Source organism: Onychostruthus taczanowskii, unplaced genomic scaffold (genome assembly GCF_017590055.1).
Source record: "Onychostruthus taczanowskii isolate IOZ18803 unplaced genomic scaffold, ASM1759005v1 scaffold30, whole genome shotgun sequence".
Lineage (NCBI taxonomy): Eukaryota > Metazoa > Chordata > Aves > Passeriformes > Passeridae > Onychostruthus > Onychostruthus taczanowskii.
The window spans coordinates 5,865,192-5,890,251 of NW_024500350.1; the positions used below are offsets into that span (position 1 = coordinate 5,865,192).

Below are 25,060 nucleotides of genomic sequence, written 5' to 3' on the forward strand. Positions count from 1 at the left end.
CAGCATTTATTAAAGGGTCAATTCTGCCCACACTGGGGCTTTCAACTCTTAGCAACAAAATCCATGTGTTTTGTGCAGCTGTATGCCTGAGGTGGCTGCAGAGGCTGCACAAATCAAAGCTCAGCTGGCAGAAATCACACCAAAGAGCTGTTTATTGACACATTTCTTTGCCAGAATAAAAAAGCCCTGCTCCATTATTGTATGATAAAGCTTCTGCCCTGGAGCTATGGACCTAGAGAAGGGCAGGATATTCTCTGTGGGAGGCTCTTTCCCTTCTGGAGCATCTGCTTCCATTCTGCTTTCCCATGTCCAGCACTGTAAATGTGGAGTATCCTCAATGTCTGAGCAAAGGCAGGAGTGAGATACCTGTCACTGAATGTCATGGACTCAGCATTTCTGCACAGAAACTGCAATCTTCAGCAGCCACACGTGACAGCATCTGGCAGCGGGGTCCTGACACCCACAGGGAGGGTTTCCTGCCAGACCCCGTGCTCAGAGCCACCAGTGAGCTGAAAATACAGAACAAAATGAATTATCCAGCTCTAAGATGCTGCAGGTGGGGACAGGAGGGCTGGGAATCTGTGCTGAATGGGGTGAGAAAGGCACCAGTGGGATATCAGGCTTTCAGGGAAGTTTTACCTGGATGTTTGCTGCTATGGCTTTGATGCTGCTTTCCAGAAAATCCCTGATTCCATTTTTTCTGCTACCACCAGCACAGGACTGGGTGCTGTCCTGCTGGTTTAAGTGGCTCCTCTGTTTCTGTGCCTTCTGATGCCTTTTTCCAAGCCCACATTCTTGTTTGGCTTTGATTGCTTGAAGGTGCAACATCTCCCCTGCCACAGCACTACTTAAGTGGTACTCCAGGGGTCCCTTATTCTGCTCTTTTGTATTTTATTACCTTTTCCCTGACTGCTAAAATATTGTAACACTTTCAGCTTTTTTTTTTTTTTTTTCACCATTCCTTCAGAAGAAAGCCTGTTTTGTGTGGTCACTGTGGGATGGCCCACAGACCTGCCAGTGTCTGTCTGCACCTTTTGAACTTCTCAGCTGCTCCAGTGTGCTGCAGGATCCCAGCTGGAGCAAGGTGAGAGTGCTACAGAGCCACTGCAAACAGCTGGATGGAAGAGGAGGAGCTGCTAAAGCCTCTCCTGGAGGAAGGATTGCTGCAGGAAGGACTCTCCAGCAGACATCAGAGCATCCACCCACTATCAGAGACCAGGCTCTGGTGGTGCTCGCTTTGCTTGTGTCTCCCTTACAACGTTTTTCACACCCTCCAGCAGCCCCAGGGTTTCTGCTGGAGCAGGGACATGTCTGGTCTAAGGCACAGCGAGCAGCTGGGACTGTGACCACTGCAGGAGCCCAGGGAGAGCACTGCCAACAGCTGGGCAAGCTTTCCTTCCTCTTTGGTCACAACAGTTTTGTCACCAGCTGAGTGACTTTACATTTTTTAACCCCTGTTAGTTGCTCCTTTCTGCTCTTAAGCAGTATTTATCTATACTTTTAAAAATCTAAGCCTACTCTAGTAGTTTTCTTGTTTTAGTTTTTGTTTTCTTGTTGTTTTAAAATATTTTTGCTTTATTAAATTCCTGACAACCTGTGCAAATTACACCTCAGAGAGGACTCTGAGCTCTGCTTTTACTTTTTTTTTTTTTTTTAAGTGAACAAAAAACTTCCTGCAGGAGCAGCATCATTTCCAGAGGGCAGCCCCCTCCATCGCCTCTCCAGAAAGAGTTTCACCTGCGTTTTCAGCAGCCTGGGCTCCCAGAAATGAAAAGTGGAGCTCAAGGTCGCTGAGGAGCATTTACAGGACCGGTGGAGATGGAAAAAGCAGTTTCTGGGAGTCTCGCAGCCCTCCCGGCTGCTGTTCCGCCGGAGGAGCAGGAGAGGGTGCTGCGAAACCAGCGGCGGGAACAGGGACCCCCGGTGTCCCCATCCCCCGGTGTCCCCATCCCCCGCTGTCCCCATCCCCGGTGTCCTCATCCCCCGGTGTCCCCATCCCCGGTGTCCTCATCCCCCGGTGTCCCCATCCCCGATGTCCCCATCCCCCGATGTCCCCATCCCCGGTGTCCCCAGTCCCGGTGTCCTCCAGCCCCGGTGTCCCCAGCCCCGGTGTCCCCAGCTCCAGACCCTGAAAAGACATTTTCTCCTAGAGAGGAAAATAATTATAAATAAGTCTCTCTGAACTCAGCGTTTCAGCTCCGAGCAGTTCAGGGGGAAACTGGTCCACATGCTCATTTAGCAATATTTCAGAGAGGAAAATAATTATAAATAAATCTCTCTGGCACTCAGTGTTTCAGCTCTGAGCAGTTCAGGGGGAAACTGGTCCACATGCTCATTTAGCAATATTTTTACGTAAAAAAATTAAAAAAGGAACATGAAAGTGTTCAAAATTCCACATTTTAAATATTTGAAGCTTTTCTTTCTCTGGGATTAAAGATGGGCTTTACAGCCTGTTGTGTTTTTCATGAAGGAAGAATGGGTGGGGGCTCTCCAGCTGTTATTTTTCCATCCCTGCCTGGAGCAGGTGCCAGCGCTGGAGCTGGCAGGGGTCACTCCCCGCCCTGTGCCAGGCAGAAGGGCTCCTCAGGCTGCTCCATGATGACAAGCCCTTGTCCCAGGGGAGACAGCACCTCTCAGCTGGGCACTTGGCACCCTGGGGCATTTTGCAAGTGAAAAAACAAATGTCACAAATTTCCAGCACTGAAGCCCAGCCCAGCCGGGGCAGGGAGCTCAGGGCTGAGAGCCTGTCCTGGCCCTGGATCCCACTTCTGGAAGAGTGTGCTGGGCAGGCAGGGATGTGTCCTGGCACTGAGGAGCAGCAGGATTTATCCCTGCAGCTCCCTGCCCAGAGCCTGCCTGCAGTAAGAAATCCCCCAGAGTTTGGGGTGCCGTGATGGCTCAGTGGTGCTGGGCGCTGGCACACAGCCCTGGCTGATGCCCACACTGCCAGTTATCAGTGAGGCTGTCCCTCACCATCCCCGGCTGCTGTTTGGCTGCTGCTCTCCTTCAGCCACAGCTGGAGCACAAATAGAGCCCTCAGAGCAGGACAGGCCCTCCTTGAGGTGGTTTTTAGGGAACCACCCTCATAGTTCTCCAGTATTTCAATCCCTGGGCCTTCCCTCAGCCTTGCTGATGGTCCTTCAAGGCTCTCCCAAGCACCTTTGGTGTCACAGGACATGCTGGCTGCCTGGAGTGTGTCCTGCTGGCACAGGGGCAGGGGGCTGGCAGCTCCCTGCATCCTTTGGAACACCAACATTTGATGTGGTGATTGCTGCAGCTGGGGGGCCACAGCAGCCACTGCTGCTCCCAAGCCCCACTGTGTGCCCAGGGTGTTGGGAACAGCCCAAGAGCCTGAACACCAGGCACGGCTGCTGGGCTGAAACTGAGACCAGGAGCTGCTCTTGAACAGTTTGGGTTGGATTTTATCCCATTCCAGGCTCCTCCAGCCTTTGTCCTATAGACTGAAGGGTCCTGTTGTACCCAAAGCCTTTCTGGGTCCAATATCTTCTGTGCTGTGTCCATGTTCCTTCAGGCTCTCTCTGTTTTAAATACCAATTATTTTCAAAATTCTTTCCCAATTTCTTTGTATATTGTGAAAATTGTTAAATCCATTGCTGAGGGAGTGTGAAATAGGGACTAGACTTCCCAAGGGCTCTGACCTCTCTGCCCTTCCCAAGGGTTTTGCCACTGATATCCCACTGATAACCCCAAGGGTTATCCCACTGATAATCCTAAGGGTTGTCCCACTGATATCCCACTGATAACCCAGAGTTATCCCACTGATATCCCACTGATAACCCCAAGGGTTTTCCCACTGACAACTCCAAGGGTTTTCCCACTGATATCCCACTGAAAGCCACAGCTCCTGGAGTGGGATGAGCAGTTTCCTTCAACACCCTGAGCAGCCAGTGGGATGTGCCTGCTCCTCCAAACTCCTGGGGATGCAGAGTGAAATTACTTCCAATGAAAGAGGCTGGAGGAGCTGATGATGGAGAAAACCTCCCGAGGGAGAAACCTGAAACATCCCAGGTCAGAGAGCAGCCAGAGGGTCAGGAAGGGCAGTTGTAGGGTTGGCTGATGGAAACACATGTTGGATCACCTTCAAAAGTCCCAGTCTGAAGCTCTCCCAGCATGACAGGAACAGTGGAAGATGAAGGTACATATAATTTATGTGCCAATCTTTTAATTGATTTGCCTAAACAAGCCCTGATCATTCCAAGTTTTAATTGTGACTCTGAGCTAAATGAAACCTAATTTATTTTCCAGCATCTTTCCTGACACCTTAAAAAACTCAACGAAACACAGCCCAAGGACCCTTAAGCAAATAGGCCAGGTTGACAGATCTATTTTCACACTACTTGAAATTGCATTTTGATCTTCCTAACCTCTTTTTCCAGCATGGGGCAGCAAAAGAGGCTGTTCCTTGCCAGCTGGGAAAAGGTGATGTGCATGGAAAGGACAATTCTACCCCCAACACCGCGAGGAATAACCAACCAACCAAAAAATCACAGCTGATGACATCAGCTGAAACAAGGACAGACCTGAGAAAAGAGAGGAAATAAAGTTTCTTCTGACCATTAATGGCCCATTGCTGGCTGCAGAGGAGGCACTGAGCCCACACTCCCATCTTTGGGAACTTCAGGGTATCACCTTCTCACCCTCCTTCTCGAACAATAGCCAGCTGCACCCAAACACTTTAATTTTTTTTTTCCTTTATTACAAATGAAGCACCAGAAAAATAGGAAAATATGGCAGAAAGCCCCATTTTTTTTAGCTTTTTCTTCTCTTCTGCCTCCGCTGCAGGCTCTGATTTTTTGGCAATGCAGGTCCCTCAGACAGCCCTGACCCTGCTGGGACAGTTTCTATAAGCAGCTCCAATTTGTGAAGCAGGCCCCACACTGGGGAGGGAGCATCCTGTGAAGAGGAGCTCAGTGCTGATCACCATGCAGCACAAATGAGCCATTGAAGCTCCAGAAAAAAAAACCACTAATTACCTGTGTGCATGCTAAGGGCAGCACGCTTCACCCAGAGGTCCCCAGGTGCCAAGCTGCCAATCGAGGGCAATTTTCTGCTTTATAAATAGGAAAGTTGAGACAGAAGTGTGTTCTCCCACAGGCTGCAGCCCCACACATGCAGGGTGGTACCTGTGGGGTGAGCTCTTAGCCCCAAAAGCAGCTCTGATTTGCCCCAAAATATTTTCCTGGACTGGATGATGGTGCAGGAGTTGCTGCTGAACAAACTCCAGGGACACAGCAGGAGAGGGGCCTTGTCTGCTCCCCTTGTGCAAGGCAATTCCCAGCAATTCCAGAGCCTTTGGAGCATGCTAATTGCCTAGGGAAAATGCAAATAGACCAGAACTGGCGGTGGGGTGGGAGTAGGGAAGAAAAAGCCCCCAGGAGCGTGGAGGTGGCAGTGTTATAATCTCAGCCTGTCATCAGTTTAACGATATTAAACAACTCCTCAAAATAGCAGCCAGAATTATTCCTATATGGAGCTCAATCTGGAGAGCTTTAAGCTCCTTCACTCTTCTGCTGCTTCACTTTCCTGCTCCAAAATGTGTGGTTTGGGGTCCCACAGCCACAGCAGAGGCGTGAGGGAGCTGCTCATCCATCAGCAAGGCTTTGCCCAAGGAAGCCCTGGCATCAGCCTAACCCACTTTCACCAGGCTCAGCTCTGTTGACATGAACATAGTTTTTGTTGCATTTTTAATTGTAAAAATGTATTTACATGAATAAAATACGGCTCACTTGGGGATATGACCTACTTTTTATGGGAAGATAAAACAACTGTAGGTTTGTGGTTTTATTTCGTATATTTCAGCTGTTCTCAGTCAGACAGGGCTGCTGAAGCAGATCAATAGGAAATCCACAGCCATCAGGATGCTTTTCTTCCTGTAAATAATCACGTTCTGATCAAGATGACAGGGAGCTGCTGCATTTCCATGATGAAGCCTTTAACCTTCAGATCAGTAGAACAGTTTTGACAGTACATAATTTATATGAAAATAAATAATTTGATGGGGATTTTATGCTTACGTGTTCTCCACTGCTGGAGAGACCTTCTGTGTTTATCTGAATTATGAATAATTACACTAAATAATATATAGTCCTATTGTCCTGGACAAACACAGGTCACAGCGGAATTTAAATATAGCAGGAGCTGGGGATGCTCTCTCCAGAAACAGACCCTGTATTTTCTGCTAAAATATAGCACAATTTGCTTTTCCAGGATAATCAAGAGCTCTCACTCAGATATTTCAGCTTGTTTAGCACTGAAGTAAGGCAGCTTTAAAAGCCATATTATCTCAATTTAATATGTTGGATGGGCACAGCACAGCCTTGGCCTGTGCCACTGATTCTTCTCTTATCCCCTCACTTCTGCAGCCTTTGATGAGCCGAGCTGGAGGCAGATTAAATCAGCATTAAGACCCCCACAGCACTCAGTTGTGCTAAAGCTAAATGCCACAGATTTACTCATTAAACACAGATAATTGAGCAGGATCTGACCTGCACTGACAGGACAGACTCTGCTCCTTCTCCTGCGTGACACCGATCGTGTTCCCTTTCCCATGGAGCTGAACTCCCCACACTCCCCTTGGGAGCAGCTGAGTGACATTCCAGTATTTATTCAAATTAGCTGTTATTAATTAAATAACACCTTTCAGCTTCCTTGGCAGGTTTTCCCGTGCAGTTGCAGCGGGAAGCTGGCGTGTGTCAGGATGTCAGGCAGATGTGAGAACCTCAGGGTTATATTTTTGTGAACACGCACCTCATTAAAAAAAGTTATCACTGTAGAAAATAATAAATGTATGGTTATGTCTCTGTACTGTCTCCTCTTTTGTGCCTTCCAGCTCCTCTGGAAAAACCCAACTACCAAGTGCTGTTAAACAAAGGCACCTCTCGTTCAGCAGAGCTTTGCTTGGCCTCAATTTTGACTCTGAGGTGGATCCTGCTGGAGTCCAAGGGGCTTCAGCACGTGCATAAACACTGCTAATTAAAGCTGAATCTCGGCTCTGGGGATTTATCTACATGCAGATTTAGAGGTGTTTGATGGTGGTTGGGACTAATTGGGGTAAGAGGGACTTTGATCCAAAATGAGCCATTTAACCAGGGCTGGTGCTGCCCTTTGGGCACACGGAGCTGCAGCAGCCCCAGCTTGAGCAGCTGCAAACCTGGACAAGCACAAGCCATGGGACACCTCCTCTGCACCCCTGACACACCTGGCCTGCCTCTAAGAAAATGAATGCACACTGTCCCTACATTAAAGATTAAAATCAGCTGCATCTCATCACAGCCAGAATATTTGTCCAGAGGCAGTGACAAAAAAAATGGCTTTTTGGGGAATAACCTTGACTGCTGGTGCTGCATATATTCAAGGCATATTAATCACAATTTCTGTGTGAATACTTCTTCTTTCACTGGAAATTGAGAGAGGGATGAAGTTTGGGGAGTTCTGGGGTGGTTTGATTAAAAATGCTGCACAGAGCCCACAGAATATCACAGTGCAAGCTGCTCAAGTCTTGAAAATATCCAGTTAGAGTCAAGATATTCCTTGAATCCAGCCCTTGGGATAAAATCTGGCAACACAGCAGAGTGGGGATAATTTTTTTCTTGAAATAGTGCTTTCCTGTATTACAAATTGTAATAACAATTAAAAGGAGTCTTTCTTCTACAAAGACTGAATTGACCAGAGATTCAGAGATGATGTGCTGTGAAAAGAAGAAGGGTTGCAGTTGGGGACTGCCTTGCAATTAAAGACACAAGGTAAATTGCTGCAGCCATCTCCTGCCCTTTACAGCCCCTGCCCACGGAGGCCACCATAACCCAAAATCTGAGGTATATAAACCCTACATGAAGATTAAAAAGGAGGCAGCTCTTCTCTCTCTACATTCCCCTGTATCCATGGGAACAGGCTGGGATTTGACATCTACACAGTAGCTGTAGACAGAAAGCCTGCAGTGCACAGAGGAAAGGTCAGTGGAGCATCCCAGCCATGGTGGCACCCACGGAGCAGCTGGGGCACTGGGGACACCCTGGGGACACCCTGGGGACACTCTGGGGACACCCAACTCCCTGGCCAGCAGCCACAGCTTTCCTGTGTGCTGAGGTGCAGCCAGTTTGCAGAAAGAAGAGTTAAAGAGCTGATGTGGTTCTTGGGCACAAAGAGCTGGTGGAGCAAAGAGTGGGGTGAAGGAGACTCTACCAAGACCCCAAAAGTGGATGAGGAAAACAAGAAGGAAAAAAAGCTGCTTTTTCTAGATAGGTTTGACAGTTAATTTGGGGGAAAAAAATAAGTAAATAAATAAATCCCATGAGTAAGAAAGAAGAAGAAGAAAATAAATATCTCTCAGCTACTTCTCATTAGTGGAGGAGTATTTACTCAGGTGAATATTCTGCCTGCTCGCACAGCATCCCCAGCACAAACACACCAGCTCTGCACAGCTAACAAGCTATCAGCAGGGAAGAATAAGACTATTTAATTCTTAGCACACCTTGAATAGCCCATGGGGCCAACTCACATTTGGGAAAATGAATACACAACCTTGATGAATAGTATTAATAATGCAACACAAGGACTTGAGAGCAGAGCACTGTGAGCTGGAAACCCCCACGCTGTGTACACCAAGTCAGCTCCTGAGCCTGCCACAGTGGTGTGTTTTAGGGAAAGCACCATAAAAAATACCTTTGGGTCTTGTCTGCTTGAAGCTGATAAAGGGCACAGGTCTTTAACCCTGTGTCCAGATGATGCAACAGCAAAGTTCATCTGGGGCATCCCCAGCAGAAGGATTTGCTCTCCCCCTGCCTACCTGACCAACAGTTCCATGGCCCCTCCTGGGCAAGAGCAGCACCAGCTTCCCTCAGAACATCCACCCAAACCTCATCTCAGCACAGCAGCTTCAGCAGGGCTCTTGCGCTGCCTCCTTGCCTGGAGTGGGGGGTTACTGCCTCACCTGAACCTTCCCAGGGGCTCCTCGTGCCCACTGCCACCGCAGCTGCAAGGGCAGCGGCACTGGGGGGCCGGTCATCTGCACCTATCTGTGAATTTATGTATTTAATCATGGCTTTGTCACTGGGCAGGAGCGGGCTCTGGAGCCTCAAGATGCTCTAGCAGCAACTGGAGGAGAAGGAGACCCAGCACAGCCTTGTCATTCTTGGCTATTTCATTACTGCTCATGAAGGGTCCTTAATGAACCTCTTGCATCCACACCTCACGGTTCAGTGAGGGCTGTCAGGACACTACTAATGGGAAAATGGCTCCCACCAGGGCCCTATCAGCCCTGGGCCATGGGAGGGCTGTGGGGTAAAGGGGGAATGAGGAGAGTCCTGGGGATGCTGGCAGAGGAGCTTTCATGTCCCAGAGATACAGGCCACAAAATGCCTTTTTGAGCTTACAGAAAGGGGATTTGATTAAAAAACCCCACACACAGAAGGGCAGGGTGACTCCTGGGAGTTCCCTGAGATCTCAGAGCATCCACCCCCCTAGCCATCCATCCATCCATCCATCCATCCATCCATCCATCCATCCATCCATCCATCCATCCATCCATTCCCAGGATTCCCAGGATGTGGGATGGAGGTGTGTGTGTGTCTCTGCTGATGGCAGGGACAGAAAACCTTCACCTGCTGCAGGCCTGAGCAGCACCTGGAGCAGGGAATGCACCAGGATCAGGCTTTATTTAACCCTTAATCCCAGTAACTCGTTCTGCTGCTGTAGTCCAAGGAGCCACAGCCCTGTGCACAAAGACTCTGACACCAATTAGTCATTCATGCAGAACAGGATTTTTGTGCTTCTCAGCACAAACCATTTTCTGTGCAGTGTCAGACAGCAGTCACCTTCCCACGGGCTGGGGGAGGCTTGGCTCATCCCCTCGGGTGAATTTAAGGACTCATGGGGTAAAACCTCTAATTTCATTGGTAGCTCACCCTCAAACTCCACTTTTTATTTATTGCAGTCAAAGCAACAGACACAGGACACAGCGAGAGGGCATCACTGAAGTGGGTGGGAGAGAGACTGAAGGAGGGGACTGAGTGCTGCTCCTCAGGAAGGGAGGATGTGAGGTAAAACCATGCCAGGTAATTAGAAGAGGTGATAAAATCATTAATAGGTGTCCTAAAGGGGTGCTGCTTGTACTTACTAAGCACTTCTTGCTTGGAGAACTGCTGCTCCAGGGTGGTTCTTGGGGCAGAGAGCCTGGCAGGGTGGCTGGGCTCACCCCAGCCCCTCACCCAGGCCAGGGCTCTGAGGATCCAAGGCTCTGGGAAAGTTTCTCCAGAGCCCACAAAGGTGTGATAACTGCACTGGGAGGCCCACAGGCAGAGCTGCTGCCACAGCAGGCACTTTGGGAGGGACAGAACAGCGCCCAAAGGCACAACCATTGCTGCCTGTGCTTTGCAAACACCACATTAACCTACCTAAAAGATGCCTTTACTGAACCAACAGCAAACATTTCTTTTAACAGATTTTTTCTGGCAGTCCTGCACTTGTGTTCACTGGGTGAATATGCAAACTCCCAGGCTCACTAATGCAGTCACATGATGAGAATGTCTCCAATGAATTAAAATAATTACTTTTCTAATTCGCCCCTAGACTCTGCTAAACCTTCTGGGGCCTTGAGGAAGGCATGAAGTTCTTCTAATTTCTTCTACTTGTGTAGGCAAACATTTAAATTTATAAAATGAATAATTCTGTATTTAATCAGTGCAAAGGAAAATTCCACTTGGGGACAGGGACATCTCATGGTGCTGCACAGGATTAACCACAGGATGACTCCCCAGTGCGAGGAATGTGGCCATGGGAGAGCCCTTGTGGCTCTGGCCATCAGCAGTTTTGGTGATCCTGAACATCTCCCTCCCAAGGACTGAGAATATCAGCATCCATCAAGAGTTACATGCAAAGGCAACAGCCTTTGAGCCACCAAAAATCACCAGCATCAAGCCCAGCAAAGCAGATCAGCCCCTGGGAAACTCAAAACCATTGCTTGTGAACTCCAGTGAGTTTTTTGGAGCCAAATCCACACTGAATATGGGAATCCTGGTGGAAAACTGATGGTTTGTCAGGCTGGGGGCAGGTGAGGACCAGCAGATTTGTTACTGGAGGGTGGGGCTGTGTTGTGCTTTAGTGCCTGAACCTTCCCAGCAGCCAACCTGTCACCTAGCACTTAAAAACTGGGGCTTAAGTGAAAGCACAAAAATGCTCGAGGGTCATACAGAAACCGAGGGTGAATAGAACTGTGCCTACAGAAATATGCCCTGATTTTAAAACTTTGCAAATTAGGAATCTACTCAGGTATAACTAAATATGCATTACTTGCTTCTCTGGAGGATGTGGAGAGGAGTAATCCTGTTCCAGAGCTGGCTGGATGCACTCCTGCAGTGATGTCCTGTGGAATGGGTGTTGTAATGGATGCAAACAGTGGTGCTGCACCAGGACTTGGCCCCTGCTTTGGAGGAGTTTATAAATAATAAATATTTAATAGCAAATAAAAAAAATAATATTAAATAATAACAACCAAGAGGTCCAACATTCATTACGTAGTATGCTACAAATGAGGTTAAAACTGCATATATTCTATTTCTTTTAATTAACAGTAAGACAAAACAAGCTCAAATATACCAAGAGTCCCCAGATGGTTTTGTTCTGCAGAACAGAAATTTTCAGAAAGGTTGAAAATAACAAGAACAGAAATAAAGTTTGGGCAAAGCTCTTTCTCCTGCAAGGTGACAAGCTGTGGCTAGCATGAGGGATCACAGCCTTTTCCTTCCCTGCCCTTTGTTTTCCATCACAAAGCTCTTTCTTCTGCAAGGTGACAAGCTGTGGCTGTGTGAGGGATCACAGCCTTTTCCTTCCCTGCCCTTTGTTTTCCATCAGTGGCAGTGGTGTTTTCCTCTGGCAGCTGGCTAAGGCCAAAATGCCAAAGCATCAAATGAAATTTTCAAACTTAAAGCCTCAAAATAAATACACACACACACGCACACACAAAAAAAAAAAAAAACCAACCCCCACCCCAAAAAAAAAAAAAAAAAGCTGAGAAATTACCATTTTCTTGCCAAAATGTAAAATAAGCCAACTATTTTGCTGCAGTGGACTGGTACCAATAATCTAAGCTACATCACTTTACACCAGTTTGGGGTCTTGCCTTTCACTGAAATAACTTCTTTCCACTAAATCCCACACCAGATGTTTCCCATGGGAAAGGTTTAAGTTGTTTTCCTCTCAATGCTGCACTGAAATTCTCCCATTTATGCTTCAGGCCTCCTGTCTATAGGATGGCAGAGGAAATTTGGGTGCTGGAGCCATCCCTCCCACCCAGCACCCCAGAGTGCCTCCAGTCCAACATGAGATATTTAAGCAACAGTTTCCAAGTGGCCGTAGAGGAACAACAAGCTGCTGGTGTCCAAGCCTGCTGAGGTCTCATGGAAGGATGGTTATTTCCCATTCCAGCCTGGCTGGAAGTGATATCCAGCAGCGAGAGATACCAACCAGTAAGTGCTCAGTCAAGACAAAATTTATATTTTTCTAATGCTGGTTGTTTTTTGGAAAGTTACACAAATCTTTTATGCCTGCTGGTGTTCAGGGCAGTAAATATAGAATTCAATGATACAGTCGAATGCACAAACTTTATCAGCCTACCTACCTACACCAAAAAAATACACCTTTTTTTTCCCTTAGTTCTACTCTATTTTCTTTTTCCTGCTCTTGAGTCCAGCCCTGGATTTATCCCCCAGGCAGAACTGCTGTTTGCTCAGCGGGATGAGCTGAGAGAGGAGGACTTTGGAGAGATTCTTAGTTATGCAGGGAGGAATAAAACAACCCAAAAAACAAAGAAAGGGAAACATCCCAATTCTCTAGGTTACACTACTGTTATATAACCAATCTCTCTGGTTATATTTACGCTCCTATAAATAGAGAATTGGCCAGAAAGAGCGGCCTAAAAAAACGACAAACGGAGTCGGGGCGCGGCGCCCACCGGAGCGGGCGCGGGGCGCGGGGCTCAGCACGGGGACGACGACATCTGGTCGTAGTCGGGGCACTTGAGCAGGGCTGGGTAGTTACTGTTCATCTGCAGGGACGCCTCGCTGGAGATGTCCGAGGGGCTGCGGCCCCGCGCCCACGCGTCCGGGTGCAGGAACTGCCCCGAGTAGTCGGAGCAGTTGCTCAGGCGGGGCCGGTAGAAGCCGGGGTGGGGTCTGTAGAGGTCCTCGGCCGTGTAGCGCTTCATGAACAGGTACACGGACATCACCCCGGCACTCTGCGGGACAGAGACACGGCCTGAGGATCTCCCTGCCCGTGGCTGCACCAGCACCCACACAGGGCGACGCAGAAATCGCCTGTTTTGTGCTGTGCTGATGCTCAAAAGCACCCGAGCGCCACCACTTCCCTGCCCCGTGCCGTGGGTCTGTGCAATGAATAATGCAGCACAAACACATATCTGCTTTTTGTGCCTGGCATCAAACTGTGATCAAATGCCCCATCACAGTGCGCCATGTGTGGTTTGTCCTTCCCCAGATGTCCCCTTCACACTACACATCACTCCCCTACCCTCCCAGCCCTCCCATAAACCCCGAGCCCCCTTTTTGCCAACAGCCTCAGTCTGCCCACCCCTGGGAAGGGGATACACTTGTTACAGGGTGTGGGTACCTCTGTGAGAAGGAACGAGATGGCAGAAAAGGCAAAGGACCACCCATATTTGTAATTGAAGAACGACTCCGAGTCCTTGGTCCTGTTGAGCACCTCATCATTAATGCTGGATATGTAGAGGACCAGCCCCACCACCAGTGACAGACCTGGGGAAGGACAGTGGGAAATGCTTCAGGGATGAAGCTGCTGAAGAAGCACCTTCCTGAAGGCCTGGCTTTGGGGGAAAGTGAAAAAACTTGGGAGCGTGCTTGTAATAACTGGGGAAAGGAACTGCCCTCCTGCTGCTTCAACCCAGGGCACTCCTCTCATTCCAGTCAAACATTCCCTGCTCAGGGAAATCTGTGAGCACTGGGAGGAGAGATCTGGCTCCAGTAGGAGCTTCTTCAAAGCTTAGCTGTCACAGCTATTTGTTTAGCACTTGCACAACACCATGAATAAAACATTCACTTTTCTCATGTAGACACAGCCCAACCGAGCAGTTTGAAGTTTCAGATCTGTCCTGCAACTGATGTTTCACAAGAAGCATCCTCTCCCCCAGCACCTGCTCCTGCCTTGGTGGTGGAGCCTTTCCCCACATTTCCACAAAGCTCTCCATCCATCCCACAAGGTCTGACCAGGCTGAGGGGACTCAGTGGGACTGAGCTGGGAGTGATGAGTCTGACAAGGAGCCAGCAGGGCAGGTTAGGAGAGCACCAGCAGCTACCAAAGCAAACGTGCTCCATGCTCAAGGGCTGTCAGGAGAAAACCTGGCTTGCAGAACTCACCTGAGAGGATGAAGAATATCCCCGAGACGAAGGCGAGGATGGTCCTGTGAGGCCGGATGTGGCCGATGTTGCTGAGGATGAAGCCGATGAACATGAAGAAGAGGCTGACCAGAGGGAAGGGGGTGGCAGAGCGGATCATCTCTGGTGAGAGAGGAGCAGAGGGAAGTGAGAACAGGTTAATATCCCCTAAATAGTGTGAGTAATGTGCTTTGGCTGGGTGAGAGGGCTCCAACCCTTCTGCTCACACCATGTTGTGTCTGAGTTTCTCTCCTTGCTAATAAGCTGAGTAAAACATAGAATTACAGAATCACAGAATGGTTTGGTTGGAAGGGTCCTCATGTTCCAGCTCTCTGCCATGGGCAGGGACACCTTCCACTATCCCAGGTTGCTCCAGGCTCCATCCTGGCCTTGAACATTTTCAGGGATGGAGCATCCACAGACTTTCTGGGCAAACTGTGCCAGTGTCCCACCTCCATGGTGGTGACTCTGCTGATGTTTGATTTCTGAGGGCTCCTGTGTGAAATGTTGCATAGGAAACCATAAGAACCTGCATTTTTCTCTAGGTTCACTGCATGTTTTCAAAACACTTCTATTTATTAATTCAGAAATGACTGCAGAATTCATCGTGAGAGCTGTGACACTCCATCCTTAATTCATCCTGCTGTATAATGTGTAAAATTGCTAGGGAATAAATACAGCTGCAAATTATGGAGAGGAGACTAAAAAGCCAAACACTTTGATAAACATTAGTGCTGAATAGCCAGTGACAGGAAATTGTACAGCTTAGAGCCTCTGTGGCCATCCTGCCATTAGAAAGGGATGTCCCCAAAAGCTTATGAGCACTCTGGGCAATTCCCATAGTAAAAAATGTAGTTGCATCCTTGTGTGGCAGCACTGTCAAGGAACTCAGAGCTTCTTTGGCAAGGGCACAAAGGGGATTTCTTGGGGAGGGTCCCTAGTTCTTGGGACTCGGTGATTTGCAGGATGTAAAGGGTGGAATCCCACTAAACCACTCACTCAGGACGTTCATTGTGGATTCAGAGGTCAGCTGGATGTTCATGGGCATGACGTATTCGATGGTGAAGCACCGGCCACGCTCCTCACCTGCAGCAGCGAGACATGGACAAAAACGTGAGCTCTGGAGCCAGGGAGTTTAAAATCATCCCAGGGGCCATATCAGAGCTCCTCACTTCTCCCCTGACTTTTCCAAAGCAGCTGAAACTTTGTGATATTTAAGGTTGGTTACTTTGAGATTCCCATTCCCTTGGGTTCTATTCAACTCTGTCCCTGCAGCCAAACTGCTTCATCAAACTTGGCACAGGCTGAGGGAATGGTCCAGCTGACCTGAATCTGAATTTTGCAGGGATGAAATGGAAAGTTTTTAGCTGCTGCCCAAGGCGTTGTGGCTGCAGCTCTGGAACAGGGCAGGGGATCTGGCAGGGCAGCAACAAACTCACCAAAGCCTGTGTGCAAAGGCAGATTTATCCTTTGGGCTGTTAAAGTCAGGCATGAAGAGATGACATTGCTTGCCAAAGGTTGTACCTGAGTTTGGAAACAGGGATGGGCGGAGCCTCTAAAAATCCCATTTTTCTCGTTCCTTTCCTGCTGGGTGGCACTGACACACAACAAACTGAGGCGATGTTTTTGGCCGGGAGACCCTACCTGCCAGAAAGCAGACCCTCCAGAGCCCCGAGTGCAGTGAGAGCTTGATCTCAGCCGTCTGGTTTTGGGGCTGAACGATGCCCTCCTCCAGGTAGAGCCAGTAGTCGGTGCTGACGGAGATGCCCAGCAGGCCGAGGCCGCAGACGGCGAACACGCTGCTGAGCAGGGTCAGCGCCTTCCTGCTGCACGCGCTCATCGCCAACTGCATCGGCCGCGGCCGCGACGGGACGGGAGGAGCGCCCAGCACGGAGCCACCAAAGCTCTGCCCTGAACCGAGAGGAGCCATTAGAGCAACCACTGACAGACCCAGAGCTTGAACCAAATCCCAGCACACTGCTTAGCACACTGCTGCCGGGGTGGGGAATGGCACAGCACAGACAGGATGGGGAATGGCTCAGTGTCCTGATTGCCATGCAAACTGTACTCTATTTGCTGTCTTGTATGGCAGTTGTCTTCTGTTCCGTGGGCAGTTTTCCTTATCTCTTCTACAAACACTCATCCCTCCAGGGAGACATCTGCTGATAACACGCCATGGAATGTCCCTGCATGGCTGATAAGAACTACAGCATCCATTGGTACATGCTCTGCCTAGAGGGAGGAGCCAAGCATTCCTACCTGGATATAATCTGAGATCTCAAACATTCCTACCCAGATATAATCTTGAGATTCTGGAATACCAGCACAGCTTCTCCACTGGATTTCCCAGAGGAACAGCAGCTGCCTCTTCCACGGGATCTTCAGAGGAAGACTACACCCTTCTACAGGATCCCTGCTCCAGCAGAACCACCCCTGGCACGGCAGGAGGGCTGCAGCCACAATTCCAATTGGATTGCTACCAGCATCCTGACCCACAGGGTGTCAGGTTGTGTCTGACTCTGTCAGTGTTGTTTTGGTTTACTGCATTGTTTATTTTATCTTTTTATTTTCTTCCCTAATAAAGAACTGTTATTCCTGCTCCCATATTTTTGCCTGAGAGCCCCTTAATTTAAAATTTATAGCAGTTTGGAGGGAAGGGGTTTACATTTTCCATTTCAGGGGAGGTTTCTGCCTTCCTTAGCAGGCACCTGTCTTTCCAAACTAAAACACACAGCATGGACGGGAATGGGAGCAGCTCCTTCCTTGGCTCCTGTTGGGTTTGCTGCAGGTGAATTCCTGCTGCTCCAGCCAGAGCTGCACTGATCCCCCAAGGATGGAGGCGAACTGCAGCATCTTATCTTATCTCCCTGCAAAGCCTTATCAAGCGCTGCCAGTCCCTGGCACAGGAGCTGCTGAGGATCAGTGACACCGCGATCAGGGATTAACAAAGCAGCTCTTAACTGCTGGACCAAGCCCAGCCCCAAGCAGCTCCCATCACCATCCCTCTCCCCTCCAACACTGCCACTTTTCCACTTCCATGGTAGAGCCACCAATCAGGAGATCATGCTAATTTTGCAAAAGCCATGCTACATTTATGACATCATCAAACAACTTGAAGCAGAGTGGCATGACACAATAATCTGCTTTTTTTGGTTGTATTGCTCTTGCCAGAGCTGCCACTACCCTCCCTTGTCCAAACCCACCTTGTGCTTTGGAGGGAGGCAGGGAAATGAGGACAGAGAGCTGCAGCCAGGCCCTGGGCAAACATTAAAGGAAAAGCTTCCCTCATGCCCATGTCACTTATGTATAGCATATTTTTAAATTATTATTATTTTATTGCCCATTTGCTACTTTGGGCAAATTAGCAGTTCCCATGGTGCCCTGCAGACTGACAAAATAGCACCAGAAATCAGATTTCTTGGTGCAGTGGAGAAAAAGTGAAATTGGTATGGGGGGAAGGGAGGTGGGGGGGGAATCCACAGCAACAAAAGATTAGAGGAATAAGAGCAAGAAAGAAAAAGATACGTGTGAGAGGTGGTCTTGTGTGGAGTAGCAAGGAGGCAGATAGTGCCACTGACTGCTGCTGTAAAGGCAGAATGAATCACAGATAAGTGCCATGTCATGTATATTTTCCAAAGCACATTTTGCTGCTATTCAGCACTGCAAGCAATAGGGAAAATATCTAAATCCAGCTAGACAACAAAAGCTACTGACTTTCTAAGCAGGCTGCATCTTCCTCGGGCTCCCTTCAGAGCTGCACTAGTTTTGTCTCACACCCTCAGGAGTGGCTCCATCACTCCTGTGCTCCCTTGGTGAGCAGACTCCCTGGGAGAGAAGTCCTGTTGCTATTATCACTACAGTAAAGGCAATGGGTTTAGTGATTAAATCAGAAGAGACAAATCCTGCCTGGACCAGGAGATGACAACTCTCTGTTCCAACATGGCCAAACAGACTGGAGGAGGGTGTTTTTTTCTAGTGCCTCAGATGCAAATATATTAATTCTCCCTTGCTTACACAGACTCTCAGAGATGCCAAAAGTCCTCACAGCTTGTACTTTTACACCTGAAAGCCTCCAAGGATAATGTTGTGCCATAATTCCCTCATGGTGAAAGCACGTAGCTGATGCTGAGAGAGGTTTCTTGCTCCTCCAGCACTCTGGGGAGCTTTGAGCTCTTGCAGTGCTCATCCCCAGCACTTCTGTCTCACAAATCCACAGCACCAGCTCCCCACACCTGTCCTGGGTTGTGTCTGCAGCAGTTTCATTTAGATTAACATGAAGGAAACTTGTAGTTACTGTGGAGTCCAAAGAAAGGCATTTACTGAACAGATGCAACACCCAAGGTCTGTGTGCCCTGGCTCCAGCTCACTGCTCTGGGCAGCAATAAGAGAGAAAAGCAGGGAATGCTGCTGGAAGAGTATCAAATTCTTGAGTGAAAGGCAGAGAAGGAGAGAGAGTCTTTAATTACCAGATCTGACCTCGAGTCCAAAGCAGGCAAGTACATCTTGGTAGGAAGCAGATGTACTCGCACCCTCAAGCGCTGCAACAGCTTTGACAATTCCCTTCCATATGAAATTAAGGATTTGGCTCTTCCTACGTTCACACTGTGCCTTTTCCCAGAAGGTTCCAACCTACAGCAAGGGATTGCTGTCTCCAGACAGCCCAAGAAAGTGCTCCAGCTCACACTCCGGCAATCTTTCCCTCCACCTTTGGCTTCGCTAACCAGCCTCATTTCCAATGTATTTAATGCTTCCCTCAGCTCAAGAAAAGTAGGATGTGTTCCCAGGAGAAATACCTCCCTGCTAGGGGAGCAAGGAGCCAAGTGCTGACAGGATGCTCAGATTCTTTTTTCCCTGGAGAATTAGGAGACAGCAGCCAGAGAAGAAATTGGTGGCTATGGGGCAGGGAAGCACATCAGCCCTGCAGCTCCCATTTCCTGGGGAAGATGGCACTTCCCATCTCTATGGATTCCCACTGGATTCAGCTAAAACACAGATCCTCTGCCTCATCCATTCTTCTCCCTAGCTCAGCCAGAGCCATATTTTCTAGTTGCTGCCTCAAAATGAACAGCATTTACTACAGGGTGTCTCATCCCTCTTGGCATTTTGGTGCCAAAATGGTAGAAAGAACTGGGATCTATTCTTGGCTCACGTATCATCAACAACCATCCTCCCTGCACATTTTAGTTAATAACAAGCCAAAAATCATAGTAGGGAGTATGTGAAGGTCCAGATAAAGACACTTAGAGGGGAATAATGAAGTATTTCCTGTGATTTGCTGTCCACCAACATCAGGCACTGGAAAACAGACCCATTTGGGCTCATTTCTGTTGGTGTGACGTGAGCAGCAGGGACAGGGGCTGGGCGTCAGCCCGCACCTCTCAATTGCCTCATTTCTTTCCCTCTCACACTTCAATTTCCATGACATCATGGATGTGTTAGAGACTGATGCCTATTTCTGCCTTGCTGGCACATAGAATCCAGCCTGGTGTGATGGGGAACAGGGGTAGGGATGGTGCAGAACTTCTGCCTGAAACAAACCTCCCCAGGTCCAGTGCCTGGAGGACTCACAGGGCTCCCAAGTGAAAGGTTTTTCAAGGACAAGAACAGAAGCTGGCTTGATTATCAGGAAGGATTTAGTCCACAGTGACCTTTATCAATTGTGTTATGCTTCCTATGGCTGTTTGGTTTCCAAGAGGAGCTGGATTTTAAATTAAATGAGTAGAGCCCCAACGATTTCCAGGAAATGGAACCTTAGAACTTCTCCTGCTCCTTCAATCACACTGTGCATTCTGGTAGTAGTCCAGGGAATAATAAAGGCGGTCTGCAATGTAATCTACAGTCTTTGGAATGAATTTCTCCTTGCCTTGGAGCAACAGTTGCTGATGGAAACAGCACATAGCCCTTGCTGGGCTTGAATCCTTTGGGAAATGAAATGAGCACTGGCTTGTTTCTAATGCAGTTCACCCAGATTTGAGTAAGTCCTTACCTGTTGCTCCACAGTCACAGAAAGGAAATATCCTGGGCAGATTTCTGAGCCCACATCTGTGGCCTAATGCCAAGCAAAGCCGCTGCTCTGGGCTATGAGGGTGGCCTGAGAAAAATGAATATATCAATGGTCAGCTGCCTGGACAGGATGGATCACCTCAATAAATCACTGCTCTGGGTTCACCAGAAAACAGCAGAAAACCCTCCTGCCCTGGGTAAAGGCAGAAGGAGCAGGGCCAAGCCATTGATTTTGATGTAACATCATTTCCAATTTCCTGACATTTGGGAGGAAGGGAAGACCTGCCAAGGTTATCAGAGCAGATAGGAGGGAAGGGTTTGTTTGTGGAGGGGTGCTGAGGTCCAGGACAAGCCTGGTGGCCTGTGGCTGTGAATGCCTGGTCCATGCTGCAAACCAAGGACCAAGGGAAACCAGAGATTCAGCCATGGATCTGGAGCAGTGGCAGAGCAGAATGTAAAGGAGAAGGAATGAAGCCAGTGAAAAGGGAGTAGGAAACCCTTTGAGTAAGCAATAGATGTACAAAAAACTTCAAGGAACTGGGTAGGAGCAATCAAATGCTGGAGAGAGTGAGATGTGATGGAGCTGAACTGAAAGGACCAGATCCCACTAAGATGCAACAAGAAATTGGGCTGGCTAAAAATAAAGGGCCTTCGAGCCGTGTGATCCCTTCCTCAGGACACAACGCAGGCCATGATATGTGAAAAAAAAAATAGGTCAAGGAGAGCAGCTCTTTCAGAGCAAAACTTCTCAGAGCTGGCAGTGCTTAGGCAGGCAGGACAGTGCCCAGGCCACCACTGCACTGTCACCCTCCTTCAGACAGCACAGCTCACCCTGGCTCCCTCAGGGGCAAAGCCAGAAAAGGCTGATTTGGTCATTAATAACCCTGCTGCAATAGAATGATCCCACCGAGCTCATGGAGCACCCAAAGGGTGCAAATTCTTCAGTCCCAAAACAGGGTGTGCAGGATGCAGCCTGAGGGCAGCTGAACTGGTGCTCTTTGGGCTGGCAGAGAAGGCTGGACCAGTGTGAGGAGCACAAGGAGAGCTGACTTCAAGCACAGCTGAGGAGAGGAAGAGGAGGAGATGGTGAGGGCAGCGCCCACGGCTCCATCTGGGATCGCAGGAGAAGCAGCTCCACAAACCTGACCTGGAAAACTGGGCAGCTGGGAAAGAAAGTTCTGGTTTTGGAATTACTGCTTGGCAAGAAACAGCCCCTCCTGAAGCTTGGAAAAGGTGTGCTGCAGGCAGGAGAGGAGCACAGGGCTGCTCTGGCTCCATAGAACAGCTGAAGAGAGCAGAGATGGCTGCAGAGAAAAGCAGCGTCTCCTGCTTTTCATTGAGAAGGAAATTTCCAGAGAGGATATGGGTTGGAGCTGGTCCACAGGGTTCCAGGTGCCCTGTCCTAGGCTGCTGGCACCCACCAACTCCCCTGGCACAAGTGGAGACTGAAATACATCAGGGAGCTTTAAGAGCTGCATTAGTGTCACACAGAAATGTCAGCTTGATTTCCGAGACAGAAAACACGTATTGGAAAAATTAAGTGCAGAAATAAATCTTTTTGATGTGGAGGAGGTTTAGCCCTATATTAAGAAATAAAACAGCCCATCTCATGGCAGTTTGAACAAGGGTTTGTAACTGTGACTATGAGCAAACAGACTTCAAAAGGATCAATACTGGGCTTGAAAGCTTCCCCTCAGCTAGGAGCAGCAGCGCGGCGCTGCCATTACCGACGCACAGACACGGCAGCGCTGGATCAATGGGCACACAGGCTCTCCAGGGAGGCTTTAAAAATAAATAAATGAATAAAAAGAAGGCTGGTTATGAGTTATTTAATCCCAGATTGAGCCACAGCAATAACAAACCTATTAATTTTGTGCTTGTCATCACACACCGGGAGCACCTGATAAATAATCGGTGAGAAACCACGTGAGAGCGCACACACTGCAAGGCTCACCACTAACTGATTTTGGTAATGAGATTACTTGGGATTTTCTCTCTTAAACTTGACTTACATAATTTTTCTGAGAAGTTGTCTTTTCCTTAGCACTTCCTGTTCTTCATTTCTTGCCAGAGTTATTTTTTGCTGTTTGGTGAAAAAAACCCTGCCATGGCAGTGCAAGAGCGATGGAAATGCTGTATAGAAAGCACCATAACTTGAATCTCCAAGGCTGACCCACTTCCCTCTCCTTCTTTATCTCACACCAGCCTTTTTGCTGTGGACTGCTCAAAACCTGCCCTTTTGCCTGGGTCAGGTTTGCAGAGGGTAACTCAGCCCCCCTCAGCTCCAGCACCAAATATAAGGAGATCAAATGATATTCCCAAGGTCAAAGGAGAAGTTACTGAGATTTATTTCCCACCCCAGTCCTCAAAGCAGACCAATTCCCGAACTGGCCATGTCTGCCACGCTGCTGCACTCACTGGAGTGATGGCACTGCTCCAGCTCTTTCACATTAATGGCTTGGGATGAACCCAGCAACTTCCAGCAAATAAAATCATCCACCAAGCAGCCCCCATGGCCCTGGTTCACAGGCTGCTGGCACAGCCCGTGTGTGTACAGCCAGTCTCATTCACATGGTCCTTCTGGATCCACAGATATCCCCCACAAAACTTTTATAGAACCCATCCCACCCACGTGTCTCCTTTTCCCTCGGTGTTTCAGGCTCTTACCTCTGTTAACCCCAGCTGAAGGGATGCTTTGGCAAGTGGAGAACCTGTGATGGGGCTGAAGGTGGGAAGAGCAGTTCTGGCAGATCAGCTGCAAGGATGAGGGTCCTCACTGGAGGCTTCAGCTGCTGGATGGTCTGGGAGGAGCTGGGAGTGGGATGGCTTTGGAAACAGGCAGGAACTGAAGGGAGGGCACAGCCTCAGGTCTCCCCCTCTGACTGAGCCACAGGAGGTTTTCAGGGTGCTGGGACACAGGGATAGGCAGATGGCAGGCAGGTCTCTGCATCCACGTGCTGGCAGCTCCTGCCCTGGGGTGTTGTAGGAAAGCATTACACAAAGTGCATTTCTCGAGAGGGAAAGAGGAGCTAAAGCTCTGAGCTTGCAATATTGCCCACACACCCAAGTCCAGCTCTCCAGGCCTAACCTAAATCTATCTGTTCAAAGTTTACATCCCTAACAATAGCTGAGCCCTGCCCTTTGCAGAGCTCTTCCCAAAGCCCTCTCTCCCTAACAAATGTGACACAGAATTGTCCTACTCACAGTGTGTCAGAACACTCACAGTCAGGGACCTGAGCCCAGCTGCTGGTTTCAATACCCTACAAAAAGCTACAAAAGCAGAATGAAAGAGGGAAATATCTAATGCTGCAAAGCAAAGCAGCTGGGGACTGTGCTAGAGGAGCTGCAGAAACCTCGCTGCCATGGGAGCAGTGCCTGCCCATTAACCTCTGCCTGAGGTGCAGTGTGGCTTGTATTTAGATCCCAAAGACATGAACTGCAGTGCCCCAACGATCCAGTGACCCTGTTCAGGCTGCAGCACCGTGCTGCCCTGGGCTCGCCTCGGCTGGCACGGGGACAGAGCCAGGGACAAGGGAGAGCAGCTGGCTCAGCCCTGCACATCCACTCACTCCAGCACCAAGCTTGGGCTGCTCTGGTGGGCTATTAAAGCTTTAACAGCTGGTCCTTGTTCACCTCCAAGTATCGTTTAAGTTGGCACAAAGTACTATAAGAGCCTTGTAGATTAAAAGCGGAAGAATAGTCCCCTTCCTTGCAGCTTTTCAAGGTTTCTGTGTCCTTCCAGCAGCAAGGCAGGTAATGATTGAAGTACTCAAGCACCTCTTCTATAAGATATTGATGTTTTAAACTGAAGTGGGTGTGAGCAGAGCCCCCAAATTCCGTGTAAGCGCTTCAAGGGCTGTCCATGAAATATCTCTGAGCCATAAACCCTCACTGCTGTTGAAGGTCTAAGAAAAGCCCCAGGTACAGCCCGAGCTCGGGAGCTGAGGCTGCTCAGCAGAGAGGGGCCAACACCCCCAGTTCCTTCTTTTCCCCGTAACGATCAGTGCATGACAGCTTGAGCTAAATTAAGATTGCTGGGAGGTAAAAATAGCATCAAGAGCTAATTAAAGCTCTTGCACTCCCTGTGTCGGTGGGTACCTGAGCTGGGGAGGCAGGAAGCCACAGCTCTTCCCCCACTCCCGCTCTTCTCAGCAGTGCTGGCAGCTGGAGGGGTTTTATGAACATTTTCAGAGTGATGAATGAGAGAAAGGCAGCAATCCCCCCAGGGCCCTGGGCCCTGTGAGCACGCAGGGCTGCAGACAAGCGGCGCATTGGGCAGGCAGCACGTGCTGCCCTCGGCTGCAGGGACCTGCGTCCCCTCGGCGTGGTTAGAGATGATGGATGGAGGGAGCAGTGCCTCGTTAGCCAGGAGCCTGCATTCCCTCTTCTCTGCTCAGAAACCAGCTTTACTGCAAAGCCTCTGAGCAGCGAAATGACGGCATAAAGTGCACCAGGGCTGTGTCAGCCACACCTCTGGCAAAAGACTTCAGAACCCGGTGACACTCGTGGCTGCCACTAAACCCAGTGACCAAGGCCAGCAGCTGCTCCACCTGGTTTTGCCCCAGCATTTTGGGACACAGCTCCTTGGAAGCTGTTGGTGATGTCTTCATGCACAACTCCCCAGGTCTGATGCTGAG

At 49.1% G+C, this 25,060-nt stretch overlaps 1 protein-coding gene across 2 annotated transcripts; it reads right to left on the minus strand.

Annotated features, from left to right (window-relative positions):
- Positions 1 to 12,991: 12,991 nt before the first annotated feature.
- CACNG5 (calcium voltage-gated channel auxiliary subunit gamma 5) lies at positions 12,992 to 16,302 on the minus strand. Of its 2 annotated transcripts, none has more exons than XM_041409535.1 (5): positions 16,065 to 16,302; positions 15,420 to 15,506; positions 14,403 to 14,543; positions 13,639 to 13,784; positions 12,992 to 13,249 (listed from the first exon to the last, which is right to left on the minus strand). In XM_041409535.1, exons 1-5 carry the CDS (start codon positions 16,270 to 16,272, stop codon positions 12,992 to 12,994), a joined length of 840 nt encoding a protein of 279 aa, XP_041265469.1. In that variant the 5' UTR covers positions 16,273 to 16,302. The 2 variants fall into 2 exon arrangements, with proteins under 2 accessions (XP_041265469.1, XP_041265470.1); XM_041409536.1 differs by having other exon boundaries at positions 15,420 to 15,501; positions 16,060 to 16,302.
- Positions 16,303 to 25,060: the final 8,758 nt, after the last annotated feature.

Excerpts from the sequence above, each read along its gene's own strand:
- CACNG5 (XM_041409535.1), bottom strand. The coding sequence starts at position 16,272 with ATGCAGTTGGCGATGAGCGCGTGCAGCAGGAAGGCGCTGACCCTGCTC. Across the intron at positions 15,507-16,064 it reads GAGGGTCTGCTTTCTGGCAG|GTGAGGAGCGTGGCCGGTGC; the intron begins GTAGGGTCTCCC and ends TCGCTGCTGCAG. Across the intron at positions 13,250-13,638 it reads TCTCGTTCCTTCTCACAGAG|AGTGCCGGGGTGATGTCCGT; the intron begins GTACCCACACCC and ends TCTGTCCCGCAG.